Source organism: Tiliqua scincoides, chromosome 5, assembly GCF_035046505.1.
Source record: "Tiliqua scincoides isolate rTilSci1 chromosome 5, rTilSci1.hap2, whole genome shotgun sequence".
In the NCBI taxonomy this organism is placed as follows: domain Eukaryota; kingdom Metazoa; phylum Chordata; class Lepidosauria; order Squamata; family Scincidae; genus Tiliqua; species Tiliqua scincoides.
Window position 1 is genome coordinate 119,899,924 of NC_089825.1, and position 21,223 is coordinate 119,921,146.

Here is a 21,223-nt window from a genome sequence, read left to right on the forward strand (position 1 = left end):
CCAGATCGGAATGAGACACCTTGAATGTAGTGGTTCTTGAAAGAAAGAACCTTCTTTGAAATTGTAAAAATCCCTATTTAATAGGGATTTAATAATAATAAAGCCTGCCTATGTAAACCGCCTTGAATAAAGTCTTGAATAAAGACCAAGAAAGGCGGTATATAAATACCTGTTGTTGTTGTTGTTGTTGTTGTTGTTGTTGTTGTTGTTGTTGTTATTAAAATATCTGTGGGTTCAAAAGGGAGTTGTAAGAAGGTAGCTGATGAGGGATAGTCAAGTTCTTGGGAAAGGTGTAGATGAAAAAGAGTCTAAAAGACAAAAATGGGGTAAATAGTTGTGGGGAGATTTGTTGTCCTCATTCCACACGCAGAACAGTGGATAATCCAGACACTGACCCTGTGCCCTCAATCTTCTGTCTCGCTAATTCAGGGAGAACCAGGAGAAAATGATCTACTATTTGCTGCTTGACCGCAAGGAGAGGTACCCCAGCTGTGAGGATGAAGATCTGCCTCCCCGTAACGATGTTGGTGAGACATCAGGGGATCCTGCCTCAAAACGCTTTGTGGCAAGGGGGCATCCCAGAAAAGACAAGGGACATAATTCTGCTGAAGGGTCCAAAAGAAGGGCTGCTTTGCCATGCAACTACCATACTCTTCCATATTTCCTTTGGGAATATCATCTGGTTGAGGGAAGATAGAAAAAACAGACAAATAATGTCCGTGTCCCAAACGTAATCCATTCGCAATCAAACATTCACAATCAAAGATGCACTGCCTGAACTCACGCATTGGCCAAAGTATCCTACTGTTAGCACCATACCTGAGTGCTTCCTCTCCCCATGCCTAAATAATGCAGGTGAGAGAGAGAGAGAGAGAGAGAGAGAAATGACCCAATCCTATCCTCTTCCCCTCTCCATTGGTGCGGCCATGCTGATTTAAATCCCCTTTCCCCTTTTTAAGCCTCCCACCCCACAATAGGTTTCCTCGTACCTGCACCAGGGGGTGGGAAGACTGCTACTGGAAGGGATAGGATGCAGTACACTCCATACCTGCTGGATCCACCCCTTCCTGCAGCCTCCTGTTCCTCTCTATCCCTGCCCAGTTTTGCCACTTCCTGCCTTACCCCCTCACCCCATCCCACCTCCCACACTGGCTTACCTGCTTGAGCAGGTGACCAGCACTGCAGCACATGTTGCCAGAGCATGCTTTATGGCTGCTTTACAGCAACCAGCAGTGGTGGAATGCTGTTCTAGTTCTGTCAGTGAGGTGGCCCAAATGAATTGGGCTGTGAGAGTGTGTATAAAGGTTCATCAGGATGCTTGAATGCTCTGCTGCCTTCCTTTACACACTGAAAGCACTTCCTTTAAGCCCCTATGAACAGTATCCCCTGGACTTCACCCCAAAGGAGCCACAATCCACCTTGTTTCCCAATTTGTTTCAGACCCTCCTCGAAAGCGAGTTGACTCTCCCATGCTGAACCGACATGGGAAGCGCCGGCCTGAGAGAAAGTCCATGGAAGTTCTGAGCGTTACAGATGGAGGTTCCCCAGTTCCGGCCCGAAGGGCCATAGAGATGGCACAACATAGCCAGAGGTGGGTGAAAGGGTGAGCAGCCAGGAGATGTCGCCAAGATCTGACACCAGGAGTTGCTGCCACCTTTCCAGTGTGCTTTCCCTTCCTATTGGAGATGGGAATTGCAAACATTAATGCTTGGTTGCCTTCCAGGGGCCAACCATAGAGACTGGAAAATTGATACATAGAGACAATAAATGGCACAATGTCTAAATTCCTAGTAAAAACTGAAAACATCCACTGGCCATGAATCGCTATGGATGCCACAGATTTCTTTAAAACTCATATTTAATAAGACCTGTGTTTAAGCAAGGATGAACTGCTGCCTCTGCCACTCTCTTATATTTTGTGGTGGGCACATTGCTGCTCAGTTACAGGTTACTTAAGATCCTAGATCAGTGATTTTCAACCTTTTTCATCTCATAGCACATTGATAAGCTGCTGACGTTGTCAAGGCACACCATCGGTTATGTCAGAATGCCAGATGCACCAGGATGCAGGTCTCTTGTTATCTGGTGTGCTCCTTGGGACATTTGGTGGGCCGCTGTGAGATACAGCAAGCTGGACTAGATGGGCCTATGGCCTGATCCAGTGGGGCTGTTCTTATGTTCTTAACTACAATTCCCAGAATGCCTTGCAGGTCTCTTGTTATCTGGTGTGCTCCCTGGGGCATTTGGTGGGCCGCTGTGAGATACAGGAAGCTGGACTAGATGGGCTTATGGCCTGATCCTGTGGGGCTGTTCTTATGTTCTTATATCGGTTTTTCAACGGTTGACAAAAGGCACTGTGCTGCATACTGTGCTGCTGATGGGGGGCTCACATACCACAATGGATTTACTAATATATGACCCTCCCTCAAACTCCAGCAGCACACTTGCGGAACATTTGCGGCACACCAATGTACCACAGCACACTGATTGAAAATAGCTGTCCTAGATGCTTTCTGTGGGCAGGACTCATTTCTGGTCAGAGTGGGTGGAGAAGGGAAACCAATAATGGATTTCATTGTAAATTGGACATTCTCGGTCCTGGCATTAATGGTTGCCTGGGTATTTTTTTTTTTAAATATGCCTCCCATGAAACTTCCAGTATGGGGATTGTGCTGAAATAGAATATATGTACCCAAGATTTTGCTATCCCCTGCTGGTGGTGCTGTATGGTGGAGCTGTATGTTTACTCAGTTCCTGGTATTTTTATAATCCTTTGCTGCCCCCCTGTTTAGAGGGAAACTACATACAGATGCATCACTTAACAATGCGGATACGTTCTTTGATCCCCGTTGTTATGCGATTAGGTTGTTAAGCAAATGTTCAGCTCATTCTAGTGCCTTCATTGTGTAAACAGACTCTCCCTGCCAGACACTTACTGGCTGCACGGGCTATTGGAGATAGATTGCCTCTTCTCTGCATTGAGAACCTCTTTGTTGTGTAAACAGACACTCTGCTGCAGGCTATGGGAGACCTGACTGCCTCATTAAGAGCCTCTTTGTTGTGCTTTGACCACCATAGTATATGTGGTCCATCATTAAGCGAACGGTTGTTAAGAGACGTACACCTGTATGTGTTTTACACTTTGCTGCCCCTTCCTTCCATGCCAGAACTTGTTCTTGTGCCTTCTATCTTTGCTGCCCCTAGTGGCTGTGCTGGGAACTGCATGTCCATTGTTGCCTCCTGCAGAAAGTTCTGAGAACTTTCAGTGTATCTCATTGCCCTCAAAAGTCTCTGCCCCTCCTCACAGACAGACCTCACTCCCAATATCTGTCTTCTCCATAGGTCTCGATCTGTGAGTGGTGCCTCCACTGGCTTATCGTCCAGCCCTCTCAGTAGCCCCAGGGTAAGTATATGGGATATTAGAGAAAGTGGGAGGTGGAGGGGAAGAACAATTGGGGCAAGGTTTGGGGAGCAGTTCTGGGTGTGGATGGGAGGGGCAAGGCAGACATGAGGAGGGAATGGGGTGAGTTTTGAGGGTGTTTTGGGTAGTGAAACAGATCCACAGACCCGACAGCCTCATTCACATCCCATCTTACACTTAGTTCAAGTTGATGGCGTGGGGTGCTGAATAGTTTGCCAGTAGTTTTCATAATTGCATGAATGCCAGGCAGAAATCCATCAAGCACAACTCCTCCCTGCCTTTTATTGCATGTCCATGCTAGGAAAAAGCTAGGCTTGTCCACCTACCCCATAGGCTTCACAGGTATCCAGTGATAAACAGTGGCAGCCCTTTGCAGGAAAGGAGATCAGAACTGGGTGTAATAGACATTCAGTGAGACAAGGCAGAGAGAGATACGTCTGAATAGTGGAGGGCAGAGCGTGGGCAGTACTAGAGTTAGATCCAGATAGCTGACAGCAGGGGAGAGACTGAAGTGGCAGGGAGAGGAAGCAGAGAAGTAAGATGTAACACAAGTCTGTTGCTAGGTGGAATTTGGAAGTGGAGTATGCTGGCTATTGAGGTAATAAGGTTGCCCAATAATTAAGTAGCATTGAGACAGGGCTCCTATGCTTTTAACAGCTGTGTGAGGTGGGCATACAGCAAGCGCTGCTTTCCTCAATGCTGCATCTACATACTGATAAAGACCACGCTTGTTGAATTTCTACCTGCCATCCAGTTGTTAAAGGCATACAGAGGAGAAAATGCATAGAAACCTTTATGGAAGGTAGTCTGTCTTGACAGATACTTGCTACCTGTAATGGATTTAGGAGAAAGAGCAGGTTCCCTGCGGGAAACAGCCTTAGGATTTGGGGTTTAGAGTAGTCTTTCCTACAGGAAGACTTTCTTTCCTATGGCTTGTGGGCAGGGGGGGGGGTGCAAACCTTATCTCATGGTGAAACAGACAAGCAGAGAAGAGCAAGACAAATTCCAGGAAGGCTTTGGTGTATTTGCTGTAAGGAAGAGAAACTTATGAAGTAGCCTTATGCTGAGTCAGGCCACTGCCCCATAGGGCAGCATTGTCTGCTTTGACTGGCCTGACTTGATAACCAGATATGCAGGGGATTGAATCTCTGATCTTGCGCATGCAGAGTGTGTGCTCTACCACTGAGCCATTTGTCGGAATTATAAACAGTGGATAGTTAGGATCGGTTCATCCATGAGACCAACTGAGGCAGCCACCTTAGGTCCCAATCCTATCCAATTTTCCAGTGCCGATGCAGCTGTAATGCAGCCCTGATATAAGGGAGCAAATGTTCTCTTACACTGTGACTGCCCCCTCCACCGCAGGATGCAGCACGTGCCCAGTTGGCATGGCTGCATTAGCTATGGAAAGTTGGACAGGGCTTTTAGGTAGCAAGTTGGCAGGAGCATCCACCTCCATTCTCCCACTGCTGCTGTTCCTCATCACACTCCCTGGATTGGAAAAGAAGGATGAAGTGGAAGAGGAAGTGTGGAGGAGAAGGGAGTGGTGGACTAGATGTATCCCTCCTCCTCTCCTCCTCACTGGCTCTTCCGCTCCATCGCCATATGCCCAAAAGTGGGAATGGAAGGAGCAGAGGCTGGTGCATTAGCAGGTACTGGGGAGGGGGAATAGCTTGGCATGCTGTTCCAGGAGAGTATGGGGCTGACCTATGGGTTGTTTCACTGTAGAGCGGAGTATCAGGTTTGCTGTGGTTTAGACCTGCTGGAGGGGGGACATTTCTGAGATTCACTGATGAGTACAGGGCAGGCTTGCCATAGGGTAGGCTAAGTTTTACAAAAGTGGATGCATATCATACTTGGGGAGACCAGAGGTCTGGGCCATGAGGTGAGGCACAATTTTGGGAGCAGACTGTGAGAGTGTCACCTGCCATTACTCACCCTCATCTCACGGCTCTCCCTTCCCCACCTTTCCCCCCCACTTCTCCTCACACCCAGAGCCCCATCTTCAGCTTTTCCCTCCCATCACCTCCCCCTGGCCCTGCAAAGACCCAGACGCTCCCTGCGAAAAGCAGCCCGGCAGGGGAGCGGGCCCTGCAGAGCCGATGCTCTGCTCCTTTCCCCCTGCCCCCCAGCTCTCCACCCCCTCACCCACCCTCCTCTCCCCGTTGCTTTTTCCCTTCTACTAAACCCCCACCCAAATCTGTGCTGCAGGTCACTCCCCACCCCTCCCCTCGGGGAAGCCCCCTCCCCACTCCGCTCGGCACCCCTGTGCACACGCCCAAAGAGAGCCCCACCGGCACACCTGGTGGGACGCCGCCAAGCAGCCCTGGCGTGGCCGGTGTGGCATGGAAAACTCGCCTGAACTCCATCAAGAACAGCTTTCTTGGCTCCCCACGCTTCCATCGCCGGAAACTCCAAGGTGAGTGTACCGTACCGCCCTCTGCTGGGGAGGTGGTAAACTGCAGGGTATGCATGTCAAAAGCTCCCCCTTCTGATTGCCCTGCTGAGTGAGCATCTCTGGTGTTATTGTCAGAGGGCTGTGTGTACATGGGCAGCAGATTGTATCTGGGATGGAGCATTAATTTCAAGGTGCAAAAGAATTATGTGCAATCGATTGAGGATGATCAAGGTAGAAGAAGGGATGTAAGCAGAATGAGTGTTGAAGAGGCAGGTGCATATGAACTGAATGGAAGTTTGGGTAAAGATGCTGTGCAGTTTGTTAGGTGCACAAAAGGTACACTGGATGAACATAAAAATGATGGTGAATTATTGTGTGAGACTCAGTTTGGTCCAGGGATAAGGGTGCTGGGCTGAGATCAAGGAGAGGTGGGCTCTCCCACAAAACGAACTGGGTAACCTTGGGCTGCCTCTGCCTTACCTACCTCACTGTGTTGTAAATTAAACGAGGAGAGAGGAAACACTGTCTTGAGCTGCTTGGAGGAAGGGGCAGGGTAAAAAGGCAAGGGGTCATTAGTAAGGAGTTGAATGTGATACCATTGAGTGAGAGGTGCTGAGTTTCTGAAGGGAGAAGCATGTGTAGAAACCTGATGATGAGTGGCTGTATAAAGGGATGTAGGAGAGGAGGTGTGGAATCAAAGGCTTCCCTTGCTCAGGGAAGACAAGTGTGCAAAGGTGTGCATGACTTGCAGCCTGTTGCCCTCTGCTGGCAATGAATGAGAGCAGCACTGGTAGAGCTTGCTGACAAGTGACTTAATGAGGTGAACATATGGTTGGGGCAGCAGGGTGTATGTGCCTGTGTGAATAAGAACACAAGAATTGCCTGGCTGGATCAAACCAAGGTCCATCAAGCTCAGCACTCTCGTCTGCCACAGCAGCCAGACAGATTCCCCAGGGAGGCTCACATGCAGAATGTGAATGCGTTGGCCATCCCGTTTTTGTCTTTGGCTACAGAGCAGGTTGGGATGGGGTGGGTCAAACTCATTCCTGCTTTACATTTTATTTTTTCCCTGCAGTTCCTACACCAGAGGAAATGTCTAGTCTTACTCCAGAGTCATCTCCTGAGTAAGTATTAGAAGGTGGTGATGGTAGGAGGGAGAGAAGGACTTAGGCCCAAATTCTACCCAACTTTCCAGTGCCAGTGCAGCTGCAGTATAGCCCAAAGCAAGGGAAGAAATGTTCCGTTACTTGAGGAGGCCTCCATAACTTCCCTCCCACAGCAAGATGCAGCACACACCCCATTGGCACAGCTACACCAGGGCTGGAAAGCTGAATAGGATTTGGCCCTTAGTCCTTTCCTGTACTTTCTGATTCTCTAACCAAACATCCAAACCAAGCATTTATTAAATGCCAAAGCTCTGTGGACAAGCACACGGCAGGCACCTATTGACTAATTTCCATAATATCATTAGCAACAAGTCATACATCTCCCAATCACCTTTCTTTGCAGACTGTCACAGTCCCCTTCTGCTTTCCCTCTTTTAGGCTAGCTAAGAAATCCTGGTTTGGGAATTTTATCAACCTAGACAAGGAGGAACAAATTTTTGTGGTCATCAAAGACAAACCCCTGAGCTCTATCAAGGCTGATATTGTACATGCCTTCCTCTCGGTGAGTGCTGAAGATCAGGGGGAAAGAAGAATGTGATGGGGGGGGAAGTAGGGAAGGTTATAAAGAATTATATTGGGACCCGCCAAAAGCTGAGAATGGGGGGGTTAACATTAGTGGAATTAGTGGGGCAACAGGAGGGGATCACCTCTTTCTCGCCTGTGAATTGACATCCCCTTTTCTGACTTTCTAACAGATTCCCAGCCTGAGTCACAGCGTTGTGTCCCAAACAAGCTTCCGGGCCGAATACAAATCGTCTGGCGGCCCCTCTGTCTTCCAGAAACCTGTCAAGTTCCAGGTTGACATCAGCTACTCCGAGGGTGGAGAGGCGCACAAGGACAGCGGGATCTACTCAGTCACCTTCACCCTCATCTCAGGTTGACAACCTCTCACCTTCTCCCATTTAGTGATTTTGGGGACCCATAAAGCTTATGGGACCGTTCAGCAGCATGTGGATAGAAAACCCTAATTTTCCATGACAAGGCTATTCAAACCTGTGGCTAGAAGTGCTAGAGAGCTTCTTTTTTTTTTAGGTTCCAGCGCGCTCAGGTCATGTCCTTGTTTTAGGTTATAGCACTGCGGTTCCCAAACATGTTAGCACTGGGACCCACTTTTTAAAATGACACTCTTTCAGGACCCACCTAGCTTTACGAGACTTTGAAAAGGTGATCTAGAAAGAAATGTTTATTTATTTACAAGTAATGCGTATCATAACCAGAAAAAGACCCTCAAATTTATCTCCCTATATTTGCACATGCCTCCAAAGTGTAGGAGCTCAGCTCCTTGCAAGGCAGTTACCAGCTATCTAATTTTTTTTATTGCTTCAGGGCTTAAGTCAATTAGGGCCCAATCCTATCCATTTTTCCAGTGCCAATGCAACTGTACCAATGGGGCATGCACTGCATCTTGTGGTGGGGCAGCAGTCTTAGAGGCCTCCTGAAGGTATGGGAACATTTGTTCCTTTACCTTCAGGCTGCATTGCAGCTGCACCGGTACTGGAAAATTGGATAGGATTGGGCCCTAAGTCATCTGATCTCTCCATCACCCTTATGCGACCCACCAAAAATCAGGTTGTGACCCACCAGTGAGTCCTGACTCACAGTTTGGGACCACTATTCTAGCATGCTAGGCGCACTTGAATTTCTCCTAGTGAGCTTGGAGCTAGAAAAGATGGCCACCACTATGCTGACATCACTTCCGCTTATTTCCCCATCTCAAGAATGGAGCAGCCCATTCAAGAAATGGAGATCCCATTTCCCCTCCCGATCTGTATTCCCTACATCTGCCTCCGTAGGTCCCAGCCGCCGGTTTAAGCGGGTCGTGGAAACCATTCAGGCACAACTGCTCAGCACACATGACCAGCCTTCCGTGCAAGCTCTTGCAGGTGGGTGTGACTTTATCTCTACTCCATACCAAACATTTTCCAGTCACTATCCCTGCCTATGGCAGGAGACACTTGGAAGACACACTTTTGGTTTTGGTTTCTTTTTTAAGAATTTCTATCTTGCCTTGTTTTAAAACTCAAGAAAAAAAAATTTCTGGGGTGGGGGATGTAGCAAAGATTTATAAAATTATGCGTAGTATAGAAGAAGTGGGTAAAGAGAAATTTCTCTCTCTAACACAACACTGTAACTGCAGGTCATCCAATGAACTGACTCATGGGAGATTTACAAGGGACAAAAAAGCACATAGCACATAATCAATGGATAGAGGTGTTTGAAAATGATATTATTTACCTTACTCAGAAGTAAGCCCATTGTGTTTAGGAAGACTTAGGTTGTAATCCTATCTTACTCACTGTAAACAAACACCTCTATCAATGGTGTAAGACAGGGGTCTCCAAACCCCAGCCCGGGGGTCAGATGCGACCCACGGCAAGCCTCTATCCAGCCAGCGGCCAACCTCTTGTCCCCTGAAAGGCTCTGGCCTACTCAGCTGAACATGACCAGAACTGTGCTCTGATTATGTCTGGAGGGTGTCCTGAGGGTCAGAGAGGTTGAATGAATGAGCCCATTCATTCATTTATTCACTCATCTAAGTTCCATCTTTAATTTATTTATTTAAATTTTATATTTAAATTTTCCCCCAGCCCTCAGCACCATGCCAGATATTGATGCGTCTCTCTGGCCAAAAAGTTTGGAGACCCCTGTAAGATGTGGGAGAAGCTATCTAGTTGGCTTTCAAAGGGTATCTATGGAGGGCAAGTCTGTCATTGGATACTAGTTGCTGAGGCCCTTGGGCAAAGCCCTGCACTGGCTCCCCATCATGCCCCCAGCCTCTCCCTTGATGGTGCACTAGGCACTGCCACTGGTACAGAGGGTTCAGGGCAGTGATTTTCAACCTTTTTCATCTCTCAGCACACTAACAAGGTGCTAAAATTGTCAAGGCACACCATTGGTTTTTTGACCATTGACAAAGCACACCATGCTGGTGGTGGGAAGCTCACATCCCCCAATAGCGCTACTGATAAATGACCCTCCCATGGTACACCTGCAGACCATTTACAGCCAGTTGAAAATCACTGGTTCAGAGACTGGCCTGGCAGGTGAGTCCTCTGATGGGCATGGACCCTTAGCCAATACTTGACCTGGTCAATCCTAGACGCTACACCTGTTCTGTCTCCAGATTCAATGCAGTGTGCTTCTCAATACCAGTTGCTGTGGGGGGGGGGGGGGATGGATGAACAGCAGAAGATGGTTACTGCCTTCAGGCCCTGGGCTTCTGGGCTCCTTGGAGGCACCTAGTTGACCACTATGAGGAACAGAATGCTGTACATAGTGGGTGTTTGATCCAGCAAGGTGTTCTTACATCTAGGCCTCTAGTCCACAGAGTTTCTGCCACCATCAGCCTTAAGGCATCAGTCTTAAGGCAGCCTTTAAGGCATCAGAGGATGATTTTTGTGCTGTAAATATATTGCCACTTCAGTGGAATTTGGCACCTGGCAATGTTGTTGTTAAACAGAGAGAAAGCAGAAGAGAAGCTTTGTTCATATATGAGGGTTCAGGGTGTCATTGAGGGGCATCTGCTTGTGAGATGAGCTCAGTGTTTGAACTTCCCTTCCAGATGAGAAGAATGGGCAGCAGCCCCGTTTGCCAGGCACCCCGACTCGTAGCTGCCAACCCTCGCGGCGCTCTGAATCTGATGTCTCATCTGAACACCATCGACGTGGCTCCAAGGACAAGAAGCTTGTCTCATCCAATGGGACTCAAGTCCAGCAACCGCCACCCCCGTCCCCACAGCAGCCGTGACGTCTGGGGCAGGGGGGCACTACGAGGGCGGCACGGGGGAAGAACGGAGAAAGAAACCATCTCCTCGCCCCTGAGAATAGCTAGAGCCGCCCCAGATGGACCGAAGGAGCCAACGAACCAGACGGATGGGTAAAGGCCCCACCAGAGACGCAAAGGGGCGGGGAGGGGGATTGGTTTAAAATTTAACAACCTCGTCTCACCCTCCCCTGGGGTGGAAAGTCGCCATCTTGGGAGCGGCCCATACTGTGAACTTGTAAATAGTTAACAAAAACAGAACAAAACAAAAGAAACCCACAAAAGAACTGAAGGGGAAAAAAGAACATAACAATGATGGACTGAAAAAAAGAAAAGAAACTGGAGAAGGAGGAGGAAAGAAGCCGGGCAGGAGCCGGTGGAGGTTGGGAGGTTTACTCTGATTCCTTTGGCCGGGGTAGGGGGGAGGGCAGGCGATGTCTTTATTTACTTGAGTCCTTTTCATAGACTCCCTCCTGATTTCAGTTTGGTTCTAATCAGGAGCCATCCTCTTTCTCCTGCTTTTTCCTTCTGTGGCCTGCAAGGTGCCCACCTACTCACAGTGTCACAGAGCACTAGCTAAAATCATGAGACAGAGCTCATAAGATGCTTGCTTCTTGTGGAAAAGAAAAGTTATCATTTCTTTTCTCCCCACCCCTCGAGCTCAACTGTTTCCTTCTGATTTTTCCTCTTTCAGAAATTCAGATGGTGGTCCTAATCACACTTATGAGGGTGTAAGTCCCATTGAGCGCAGTGGGACTGACTTCTGAGTAAACTTGCATAGGCTTGCACTACATTTTTAAGGCATTGTTGTTAACTAAATTCAGAACATGTATCAGAACTCTAGCAAACACTTTATTGAAAAACTAAAATTTGAAAGTTCCTTCTCAAAGTTAATACTTTTAGAATGACCCAAATCTGAATTTTAAAAGTATGTAATTTTAAGAGTAAAATAGAAATGTACATAAATATATTATGGTCCAAACAATTTTATGACTATCTCAAAGCCATTTAGAGAAAGCTGGCATTTTGCCATTTTACTTAAAAAAAAAAAAGTATGTACCTAAATCAAAATTATGTCAAGGTGCTGAATTTTTTTTTTAAATTTAAAAGATTCCATTCTTAAATTCCAGTTTTCATCAGATAGCATGTGCATACAACCAAGAGCAGTCACCAATATTAAAAATGACTAATTTTGGGGTATGCAAATCAGCTATGGCACAAGGTTGATATCATGGTTTACATTAAGTTGTTACCAAACAAACAAGGCCTTTTCAAAGATTGCGAATATCATAACTACAAAAGTGTTGACTAGATAGAACATATCAAAACAGTCAGGCTTTAACAGATTTCTCTTTCCCGTACTAAAGGCAAAGTGCTTTACTCCTGCTTTACTCAGGAAATTTTACCAAAATTATTGGGGTGTCTCCATTGTTTTTTTTAAAAAGGGAATATTTTATTCAAATAATATTCTCCCCTCCTCTGTAAAATTAGGCTTTGCCTGACTGAATTTTTAAATGTCATCAGGTGGTTTTGAGGCATTTTAAAGGAATTCCAGTTCCTTTACCTGTGAATTTTGATCTCTAGCTTCTAATTGGCTCTGTCCCATGACATTTTAGCAGCCCTGTCAGAACTCTGAGTAGGTATATGACTCATCTCCCCCCCACCTCTCTGCCAGTCCCCATGACTTTTTCCTGACACTCTGCACCCATAAGTACAAGACACTCTGAGGGGGCTTTTTTGGGGGGGAGGGGGCAACCATTCAACTGTGTGTTGACAGTGCTGTGGTTTTGCTGAAAGGCAGAGGAGCCTTGAAGCCGCCAGGCCTAGGACTAGTACTTTAAACGTGGACATCAACTGGAACACTGCGACAGACACAGAACTGGAGGCAGGATTTCTTTTGAACCCATAAGCAGCAGTTCAGTTATAGCAAAGGGGCTGGTGTAGCAGATTTAACTTGGTGGGTCAGATCTGGGCATGGACTCCATGTTTTGATGCAACTGGGGTGGGGTGGGGTGAAAATCTCCAGAAGTAATCCTGCTTCTCCCTTCCGTTCCTCCTCCTTCCCCCTACTGTTTTGGGTGACGTGCCTCTCCCAGTCAGGAGGGGTAGCACTGGATGTGGGCGATGGCGCATGCGGGCGTGCACATGAACAGGAGATAACTTTATGTAGCCCCCCCTCCACCTCATCTTCCAGCCCTGTGTCTGTCCATCCGCTCTCCTTTTTGTGAATCCAATCTTATTTCACACACACACACAAACACACACACGCCAACTGCCTATCTCGTCATTCCTCCATCTGACTGTCCAACCCTCCTATTTCATGTCATCTCCGGGGTCTAATTATTGCTCAGAAGAAAAAAAAAATACAATCACTCAAATGCTCCCTTGCTGCTGAGATCTACCACGTGTCATTTCCACTCAAACTTCTTTGCCCTGACTTTGCTTCCAGCTGGCAAGTGGGGATGGGGACATTTGGCTTCTTCCCTTAATGGGTTCTGGCTGGTGCAGGGGAATGAAGAATCAAGCTACATGATGTGGTGGCTTCCACACATACCCCTCCTCAAAAGAGAAGCTCCACAGCTGTTCTGAAACCGTCTTGGGAGTGTAATTGGGGCTGTCATTCTCAGCAGGTGGGGCTATGCTAGTTAGATGAGGTCCACATGGGTATATCTGCATTGGTGTGAGCTACAACATGTGCAAGAGAGGCTGCACTTTCTGTTGTGAGAGGGTATAGGGTGCTCTGTGAGTTTGTAAGTGTTGGGCACTCGGCACAAATGGAAGTGGGGAGAGTGTGACTATGGATGCAGACAGCTAAAGGGTGAGCATGGGCATTAGGTGTGTAAGCATGGATGCTGCATGTGACTGAATAGGGTGCTCTGTTTGTGTGCCAGTGAGTGGGTAGTGTTCAATGTAGTGCAAGGGTGCAGAAGCTGTTTCACCCTGGCTTCTCTCCACAATATCTAGATGGAGGAATTCTGTAAATGGGGCAAAGGATGTGTTCCTTATCTACATACAAACAGTTTCTTGGTCCCAGTGGAAGAAGTATGAATGCCCAAGATAATAAGTGAAGGGCTAACTGGATGTGCACAACAAAAGAGTAAATAGGGCTGGTGCATGCATGTGTGTGAGATCAAAAGTAAGGATGCTGGTAAGATAGATGCATAGAGAGCTGGGCTTTTAACACACGGAGTGAACTGTGACCAAATGTAGCTAGACAACAAGATGTGTGAGAGAGTGAGAGCTGGAGGGTGAATGCATTCAAGCAGCAAGCAAACATGCAAAAAAAGACTACTGTATATGGAAGCTCTTCTGCATTAAGTGGAGCCCACCAGTTAACATGTACCCCATAGCTTGAATCTAGGCCTAATGTGTTTAATCCTCCTCAGTGCAATGTGGAAACATCAGAGTCCCTTTCCATTCCTGTCTCCTGCATCTCAGTGTCAGAATCCATTTTGCCGTACTCCCACAATCCTACCTAAAACCTTTCCCCATAGACTTCCCAGAAGCCCTTTCAGAGACACTGCTATTGGTTTTTACTCCTCTGTCCTCTATGTTCTCTGAAAGATACTACAAAACACACATGGCCTACCAATGCAGTATTTTAGATATGGCATTAATACCACACCAACACCCTGTTACACCAGCTGTGGTTTTGTTGCAACAAAATCCACTCTTGCATGGACAGAATAGCAGGTGGTCAACACCTGCAATTTTCAGTTTATTAATTCTCTCTCAAAAAGAAAGAAATTAGACTGAGCAGCATTAGTTCTTCAAAAGACAAGTAGTTAAAATCTGAGTCAAGGCAGGGGTGGGTGGGTGGATGGGGGAGATTTATTTTCCCACTTGTGAAAAATACAGATTGGGCTAGATTCAAAAGAGAAAATGTAAGGAAGAGGAGAATCTTGGGAGGTATTGGACCAATACCATCTCTAAAATGGGACACGCCAATTCCCTCCACTCCTAACAGAGTCAGAAAAAACAAAGAAAGGTGCTTTCCTATAAGAAAGACATGAGGCTGTTGGGCTTGGTGCCACAGTCTATGTAAGAAAAGAACTTGGATTCACCCTCACAGAATGATTCAGGATAAGTTTTGATTCAGGCCCTGGACTTTATGACACAGTATCCTTTCACACAGCAGTTTATGTCTAGATGGTGAGGTAGAAGGCACAAATGTTCTGTTGGGCTCCTGCTTAACTGGTGGAAGAATCTGTAGTGAATAACTTATGCCATTGAGCTAGTCCACAACTGTGGTGCCAAGGGCCCACTGCACTGAACCAGACAGTGGAGCATTGGTCTTGCTGGTTTCTTCAATCCCTCGCAGTTTCGTGGCAGTGGTCGGGGAGTAAACAGTGCAGTAACCACTCATGTCCATCCATGCTGCAAAGGGTTCTAGACCCATCAGTGAGGTAGAAAGCAAAGGCTGGTCCCACCAGCAAAAGGATAAAGCTGTTTGTGGCAGAGTCATAACTGGGATCCTTTCACTGCACCGTGTTTCATACAGTGGCATAGAGGTGGGCCAAGATACAGGGCTGTTTTGCCACCACTAGTGGGGGGATTCTAGTGGGATATAAAATAGTCACTTTAAAAATATAAGCTTTCTGGATACAGGTGGTGGATCCGTTTGTGAAGAAGGATCAAAAAACTTTTCAGTCAGTAGAACTTTTCAGTCGGCTGAACATTACTAAGGGCACCCAAGGTATTTCTGCTTAGTGGCGAACTTAATTATGGCTGTCAGGAGGCATCACAGATTCGAAAGATTCTCCAAACTGGTAGGATGCAAAGAGAGTGTCAACTAACACAAAAGTTAGATGCTTTTTTGCCACAGAGCAGAAAGTAGAAACTAATTTGTCCATCAATGGAGAGACATAGCGGGATATGACGTTCCCGCCAAAAAGGTCGTCTTGGAATTCATCTGTGTGCATTGGTTCTCCAAGCCCCTTCCTCCCAAGAGGTTTCAAAGCTGTAGCGTCTGTGTTGACACCTGGATATCCCGAGTTTCTTGGTCTGTTCGTCGGTGTTTCACGTGGACCGAGCAGGCTCCCACGTGCCGGAAATCCACCACAAAGAGGCCAAAGAGCAGGAACAGATCCATGGCTAGTGCCCATTCGCAGTAGGCTGCCTCAGAATCCTTTTTCATGAAAAAGAGTGCAACTGCTGTGGAAAAGAATTAAGGAAAATGACTGGCTAGAGTGCCTGCTGATCTGGGCAGGTCTGGGGAAAATCCCAGGCGCTGAGTTGCCCAGGCTCTTAAAATTTCACTGATCATTGCAGTTTCACCTATTTCGCACCCTTCGTCCCTCAACACGCAGCCATCAGCTAGGTCTGACCTCCGTTGCACAGACCTGCACTAAATTCTAGACCACAATCCTCCCCCCCACCCCTTCATCTCTATACGTGCTGCATTCAGGATACCTGCAATAAGGAGGACGGAGCCACATACGCTGAGAGAGAACCGGAGAGGCCCGATCCATGGTCCTCCATGTCTGGGCTTCACTTGATCAGTCAGAAACGCCTGGACCCAGAAATAAAGGACGCCCAGAACAAATGCCATGAAGGCCCCAAACAAATGAGTTTCCAGCTGGTTATATTGCTGTGGGAGAAAGGAGGGAAGGAAAAAAACCATTGGTTATCAGAATGTGCCCCTTTTAAGGCTACCCCACCCTACAACAAACTGCTGCTTCCATTGTGTCCCCTATTGCTACCAGGGTCCACTTCCCAAGGCTACTTACCTGGAAGTTGCCCACAATCGAGGAACCCAAGGCACAAAGCAGGCCTAGAACAAGCCCGATTGAATTTAAACGTGAGTGGCAACCATAATCTCGCACCTGTTGATACTTCACAGAGCAAATCACCACACCTGGAGGAGATATTATGCCAAGGTTCTTCTGTTAAATAGCCACCTCTTCCCTTAACCTGCAGTCCTATAGCTGCACCACGTCTCACAAGTTGCCCCGCTGCTTCTTAGGGTTGCCAGCTTGCAACCACCAATCTGCCACTCCAGTACCCTGTGTACAAGTGGTAAGAAGTATGGAGGTGGCAGCTTGTTTGAGCGGATGGTGTCTACTCCATGATTTTGCAATCGGGCCATGCAAGCACAAAATTGTGTCCTGGGAAAGAATTTGATGCTGTAAGAAAATATATTTCTCTCACTCAAAAGGCAATTCTTGTGACCCATGAAAGTGGGTTTGAAAGTTTTCAGGCAGTGTGTGGTGAAACACCAGAAGCTGGGGTGGAGAAATGAAAAATATGAGGTGGTCAGGAGGCATGGCTGTCATTGTCTCTGCCCCTTCCAGTGACTAGCAGAAGAATAAATAAGCCAAATGAAACAAAGTACATCATTTATATGGCTCTCAAAATCTAGGTTTTGTTGAGGCAGAATCTCAATTATCTTCAATAGAGAATTTTGAGGGTCTCGAGTTCAAAATATACTTCACCAGTTGCAGTGCGTCAAAATGCCAGGCTGTGGCATGGCATGGCACCATATAGCCCATTCAGATGCATATTTATTCAGTACCAAGTCCCACTAGTTCCACAGGACTAATTCCTAAGGAAGCACGCATAGGATTATTGCCTTCATGCGCATGCGTGTGCATTTAAATGCACATGCACAAGACACCAAATGCAGGGGCTAAGCTGCTTAACCCTTTCCTCATGGGGGAGCTAAAACCCTCAAGAGTGACACCTCAAGCAACTCACACTCACACTCACAAAGCAACTCACACTCACAAAGCATTCCCCCCCCACATGCAAAAATAAACAGAGGTTTAGGAGGAGCTTATCAGTGCTCTCCCCACTAAATGGGGAGAGGTGGAGCACAAGGAAATAGAGGGAAGGGACAACGAGAGACCACACTTACCTATAAAAGCTCCGAGATTCAGAATCTGACCGAATATACAGCTCTGGGGAGGGTAGGAACCACACGTGCTGAGGGGAGAGGAGTTGGCAAATTTCACACAACTGGAGCCTAGCTTGAAAACTGGCCTTAGAAGCCCCTCTACCACTTCAGTAAACAAAAAGTCAACAGTCCAGTATGACCTTAGCCATTAAGGAGATGCGGATGGGGCCTGACTCAAGCCATGCTCACTCATTTGCTTTCTTGTGGATCATGGATGTGTGAGGGGTCTTTAGGATGCATGTGCTGGCCTTGCCAATGACACCTGTACCAACTCCGCTCCCCATATTCACTGTTTGTCTGCAGAAGAAAATCCTGCCCAGGAAGAGAGTTTATCCTCATGATTGGAACCCTGAATTCCAGTTACACAGGCCTACAAAACTGAGGGTCAGAAAAGTTTTTCCCAAACTTTATGGTGGTTTGATATGAATTTGGGGTGCCGATTCCAAAAATGGCATCTGTTTTGCCCTATCACGTCTAGTTTTGGAGATAGAGTATAGCCTCATTCGTGAATGGTTCAGGCAGCTGCTCGAACCATTCACTAAAGAGGCTATGCAGTGTCTCCAAAACTAGACGTGATAGGGCCAAATGGATGCCATTTTTGCAATCAGCACCCCAAATATACCCAGGAATTGGTGTAACGTTTAAGGAAGCAAAATGTGTGTTGGCCTGTGTTATGGGGAGAAACCGAATGTGGGGTTTCTCAGGCTATCTCAGGCCATTGGCCAGGGACAGGGATAAGCAGTGCTTAGTCTGAAGCATTTAATTCTTCAGAAGCCCCTCACCCTCACACATTCACTCAGCACGGCAGGGTTGATAGGACTTCAGTGCCCCCTTCCTTCTGCACTTCCATTCCCACCCCCAGCTAGACTTGTCTTAAAACAGTTGCTTCTGCCTGCATCCCTCATTTCGTGTAGGCTGCTATCCATCCCCCTCTGACAAACAAAACAGCCAGGACAAATGTTCTGCCTACCAGGCTCACCGGCTCTTATCTGTATTCATCCTGAGGATGGATATCCAACTAACATGTATTTATTCATCCATCATATTTTTATCCCACCTTCCGAAGTGGGTTAAAGTGGCTCACAATGTTATAATACATATACTTCATGGCACACAGCCCTGCTCCAGGACTCTATATACACAGTTTCCCCTCTCATTATTCTTTCTTTTTCCACCCCATACCCTCACTATTTGGTGGCTCAACAGCCTTCAATATTCTGGAGGGTCTGGAAGAAGCCTTCTCAAGTCCTCCCCCCATTTTTAAATGTTTCTTTTAATTTACAAATGAATATCCTTCTGCACAGACCAGGATTCCCCCAGTTGCAGAAACCACTACTGTACCTTCTCTTGGAGTGGTCCCGCTTTAAACTGATAAACACTCCGCTGATTACTGCTACAGTACATTGAGGATGGACCATTAAGCAGTTCAATAAGAAAAGGGCTTCATCCTACATTCTCTCCACATCAGAGATCCCAGTTCTTCTCCCCCACCTTCTACAAAATGCTTGTAAGCAGATAAACCTGTCCCAAGAGCATAAACTGCAAGAAGAAAGGATGAGCCTCTTCAGGGAGCTACTTTAGAAAATGGAGGCATTCACCAAAAAGGCCCCGCTTCTTGCAGGAGCTAACCTAATCAGTCAACTAGAGGAAACCCTAACAGAGGTGGTCTCAGTGAGTGGCTCATATGGAGAAAGGTGCTTTCTAAGAAACCCCAATCAACATGTACCTGATGTAAGGGAATGCTTCTGTGATGTTCACGGAGCCATTTGCAACGGCCATGGCATACCTGATGAAACAGAAGTTGCATGAGATAGCTGGCATTCCCAAAACTAAACCTGCTGTTCTGTACCACCCACTTTCCCAAATGAGAAAGAAGTTTCAGGTTGGTTTTATTGCACAGACTGTGTCCTGGAGCCTGCTGATGTGCTTATACAAATATACCAGATACACACTTTGGGAGGAGGGGAGAAGGAAGCAGAAACACACAGGGACAGAAACAGCCTCCAATCACCTGGGATTAAACAGCATTGAGCTTTCAAAGTTAGGTTGGTGCTCTGACAATGTCTCTTATTAGAAATCAGATGTTACCTGTTAAACATCTGCAAATATTGACAGTGCCCCAAACACAATTTGTGCTGTCAAAGCATGCAAACCGCATGCCACTGAACATACTCAGCTGGCATTAGGTACAAGGCTCACAGAACCATTTGTTTAAATGCAAGACAGTCCAGATTCTTTGCCTAAGAGGTGACCAGAGCCACAAACTTCTTCACACTCTTTCCTGGGACTAAGCCCCATTGACCAAACTGGAACTTACTTCCAAGTAGACAGGTTAAGGATTGCACTGAAATCCACCAACTAAAGATTAGCAACACTCTTACCCCACCATATTACATATCAGCATAGATAGTATGGTTGCCAACTGGCCAGGGAGGGCCAGAACAGCCTGGCCTGTCCCTGTCCCTTTATGTGGCTTGCTCTTACCCATATCTGATCAGCAGTTGCATCTTCAGGAGATGACCTGCTAAATTCGATCACCTGCTCATTGCTGCAGATCAAGTTGTTTTAACTGGGCAGCAACAAAGGCCAGTTCAAAAGATGGCAAACCTCAGTGCATTCACTTACAAGTGTGCTCACTTGAATGAAGGAATTTGATGGAATTTGTATTCCAGTGCAAATCTTCACAAAAGGTTTGACCTGGCACATCTCCATTTCCTGATATCCAGCCTAGTGCCTTAGCCAAGCCTCCCCAGACAGAAAAGCTCCAGTACCCCTTGTATGATTTGCTAGATGATATACCCCCTGTATCAACTGTGATCTCTCCCCTAATATATAGCCACCCTCTTCTCAACCTTGGCCTGCCAAGGAGCTTCATATATATCCCTGTTGCTAAATAAACCTCTTAGTTAAAACCTCCTGTGCGGAGCCTGAATCGACCTTGAAGAGATAATACCTCTTCCCTTGGAGAAAACCAGTTCCTTTTTTTATTATATACTCACACAACCCAGAAGCCAACACTACCCCCTACTGCAAGGATCACAGGAAGCAGAGCCCAGAGCCACATTGCACTGGAAGACCTACAGATGGAAGACACAAGCAGATAATCAAGGAGAGCCTTAAAAGCCAGGACTCCTAGGTTGTTTGGAAAGGGGGTGGGGGAATGGTGAAATGTACCTAGGAGAGAGGTAGGTTCACTACTTTTTAGCATCCCATTGTGATCTAGTGGATTTGCTTGGGAAGAGATAAGATCCTAGAATCTTGAGTTATTTGGAAAACAATTGCAGCAGGTTAGGTTGCTGGGGATCAGGAACCCTATGATCCCTGCCAGGGCTGCAGAAGAGGTGATTCCCAAACTCTGCTCAATCCAGGGGGCTTCATTTCCTTTCTCTCAAAGACTCCTGCCAGGTTCTGTGCAGTACAAATGAAACAAACTGAAAGAAAAATGACTTCAGGTAAAGGTATACTTATAAATTATCCCTGCCACGCCTCTCTTTCAACCATCAACCATCAAGGAAGAGTTTCTACCACTGATTAAAGGGAAAGCACATCTTCCTGTCATGTCAGGGTCATGGGGAGAATGC

General features: G+C 46.8%; 2 protein-coding genes across 3 annotated transcripts in view; one reads left to right on the forward strand and one right to left on the reverse strand.

Moving 5' to 3' along the window:
- BRSK1 (BR serine/threonine kinase 1) overlaps window positions 1–10,732 on the forward strand; it is a 47,973-nt gene extending 37,241 nt beyond the window's left edge. The window contains exons 11-20 of one of the 2 annotated variants that reach the window (XM_066627428.1): window positions 430–527; window positions 1,441–1,591; window positions 3,343–3,403; window positions 5,633–5,840; window positions 6,895–6,943; window positions 7,364–7,487; window positions 7,681–7,861; window positions 8,779–8,868; window positions 10,172–10,180; window positions 10,548–10,732. In XM_066627428.1, the coding sequence (XP_066483525.1) occupies window positions 430–527; window positions 1,441–1,591; window positions 3,343–3,403; window positions 5,633–5,840; window positions 6,895–6,943; window positions 7,364–7,487; window positions 7,681–7,861; window positions 8,779–8,868; window positions 10,172–10,180; window positions 10,548–10,732 (1,156 nt within the window). The remainder of the gene's footprint in view (window positions 1–429; window positions 528–1,440; window positions 1,592–3,342; window positions 3,404–5,632; window positions 5,841–6,894; window positions 6,944–7,363; window positions 7,488–7,680; window positions 7,862–8,778; window positions 8,869–10,171; window positions 10,181–10,547) is intronic. The other variant, XM_066627429.1, reaches the window with a different exon arrangement.
- A 4,969-nt stretch (window positions 10,733–15,701) lies between these two features.
- On the reverse strand, window positions 15,702–20,706 carry TMEM150B (transmembrane protein 150B). Its single transcript, XM_066631293.1, has 6 exons — window positions 20,642–20,706; window positions 19,369–19,428; window positions 17,604–17,671; window positions 16,477–16,604; window positions 16,160–16,337; window positions 15,702–15,901 (listed from the first exon to the last, which is right to left on the reverse strand). Exons 1-6 carry the CDS (start codon window positions 20,704–20,706, stop codon window positions 15,702–15,704), a joined length of 699 nt encoding a protein of 232 aa, XP_066487390.1.
- Window positions 20,707–21,223: the final 517 nt, after the last annotated feature.